This window comes from Chinchilla lanigera, unplaced genomic scaffold (genome assembly GCF_000276665.1).
Source record: "Chinchilla lanigera isolate Chin_1 unplaced genomic scaffold, ChiLan1.0 scaffold00140, whole genome shotgun sequence".
In the NCBI taxonomy this organism is placed as follows: Eukaryota; Metazoa; Chordata; class Mammalia; order Rodentia; family Chinchillidae; genus Chinchilla; species Chinchilla lanigera.
Window position 1 is genome coordinate 3,112,191 of NW_004955541.1, and position 2,192 is coordinate 3,114,382.

General features: G+C 46.1%; 1 protein-coding gene across 2 annotated transcripts in view; it reads left to right on the top strand.

The window, feature by feature from the left end:
* Spg7 (spastic paraplegia 7 (pure and complicated autosomal recessive)) overlaps nucleotides 1-2,192 on the top strand; it is a 48,190-nt gene that overhangs the window by 19,223 nt on the left and 26,775 nt on the right. For both annotated transcript variants that reach the window (XM_005411036.2, XM_005411035.2), the window contains exons 2-3: nucleotides 118-220; nucleotides 862-951. In XM_005411036.2, coding sequence (XP_005411093.1) covers nucleotides 133-220; nucleotides 862-951 — 178 coding nt within the window. In that variant the 5' untranslated portion in view covers nucleotides 118-132. The remainder of the gene's footprint in view (nucleotides 1-117; nucleotides 221-861; nucleotides 952-2,192) is intronic.

Consider the following 2,192-nt stretch of genomic DNA (forward strand, 5'->3'; position numbering starts at 1 on the left):
TTGCCAGGCAGGCGCTGTGCCGCTGAGCTAAATCCCCAGCCCCAAGAAATATTTTTTGTCTGCATTGGTTTGGTGTACTTGTGGCCTTGGGTGACTTGGTCCTCTTTTGTTTTTCAGAGCTTGCAGTCAAGAATGCTAATGCCTGCCTTTGAAGGACTCGGTAGATTGCTGCTGAAACAGCATCTAGTGCAAAATCCAGTGGGACTCTGGCGACTTTTAGGTGTGTGTTAGCAACAAGTGGCACAGCAGAGGTGGTAGCGTTTGTGAGTCCACAGTCACACAGTGTACCATATTTCCACTGTGGTGAGCCACGTGTTTTTGGTGAGGCCAGAAGACCATAATTGAGTTGGAGAATTCCTGTTGCCTAATGATGTAGTAATGACCAGTGTGTACCAGTGTCCTGCAGTGCTCAGGATAGGAACATTGCACAGGGACATTGCACAGACTGCAGCAGTCTTTGCTATCTAGGTCTAGGGAGATCCGTGGCCATGTTGGTGTGATGATGAAGTCACCTAATGAAGCATCTGTCAGAACATATCCTGTTGCTGGGTATAGTACCACATACCTGTAATACCAGTACTTGGGAGGGTCACTATGAGTAGCCCAGGGTAGGCCGCAACTTGTGATCCCCCTGCCTTGGCCTCCCACAGTGTAGGAATTACAAGCCTCTGCCTAGTTCATTATTCTATAATTAGCAGATACTGTATTAAGAATGATAGAAAGAAATGCTTTATCAGCTCACATGGATACCTCGTGTGTAGATTTCTGATGGTTTTGGTTGTGATTTGGTCTTTCGGCTTGTCCTGTTCTCCCTTGTGTTGTATGAACCTGGTTGTTACCTTGTTTCCCTATTGCTTGCAGGTGGGACTTACTATTTTACTACTTCAAGGATGAAGCAGAAGAATAGAGACAGTGATAAGTCCAAGGGGAAGGCCCCTGGAGATGATGAAGGTACACCTGTCTGATGTTCTAAAGTAATGGCTACCTCTGGCATCTTCACGTGTGTGCTCTTCTCTTAGCAAGGGGGAGCCAGCCTTGAAGGTAGGGGAGCCCAGGTGCCTGGGATTACCTGTGCTTGCACACCTGCCTCCCTGCCCCCTCCCCTTTCTGTCTCCAAGTGAGTCCTAGGTTCTTTGTGCATGTTCTTTTTGGGGAGGTGTTTGAGACAGGGTCTCACTGTGTAGTTGAGGCTGGCTTTGAACTCACTATGTAGCCCAGGGTAACCTTGAACATCCAATGATCCCCCTGCCTCAGCCTCTGGAGTGCTGGGATTATGGGTGTATGCTATCATGCCCAGCTTGTGCATGTTCTTTTAGGGTCATTCCTATGGGCACCTATGTCCCTGTGTTGGGTTCAGAGATGCCTGAAGCCAGGTGGACTTTGTGTGTCTACAGAAAGATCTGTCCACAGTGCTAACTGTGCACTCCTGGTCAGTGTCAGTTTCCCTGGGCTTAGGAAGCCAGCCCCAGAGGAGAGCAGTGAAGGACAGGGTGGTCCAGTGTGTGCCGCAGACTGCTCGGGCATAAGAGTGACACTCATGGACCAGCTTATCTGGCTCCTGGTCCTGTTCACAAGATCACTTGCAAAATCTAAGAATGTCCTGCCTAATTTAGGTCTTACTTCTACACTGGCATTAGGACTCAGTTGGTAGTGGGAAGGGTGAGGGTTTAACTGAATTGACCTAGTTTCTGAGATCTGTAAGTTAAAAGCTGATCGTAAACTGGTTATGGTGGCACACCCCTGTAGTCCCACCACTTGGGAGGCTGAGGCAGGAAGAGCCCTGTAAGTTTGAGACCAGCCTGGAGTTTAAGGCCAACCTGAATTGCATAACAAGACCCTGTCTCAAAAAGCCGGGGAAAAAAAAAAGCTGATTATTTGTTGTTAGCTATTTGGAGCTAAGAACATGGAAATTGTTAATTTTTAGGAATGATTAGTATATAGCTGGCACTATACTAAATGAGTTACATGTGCAATTTATCTCTTAATTCTGTTCTCAAAATAAGACTTTTTTTTTTTTTTTTTTGCTGTACTGGGGAGTGGACTCAGGGCCTTCCCACTGAGTTATGTCCTCAGCCTTTTGTATTTATTTATTTATTTATTTAATTTATTTATTTAAAATTTTTTTTTTGTCTTTTTGAGACAGGGTCTCACTATGCAGTTCAGGCTGACCTTGAGCTCACTTTGTAGCCCAG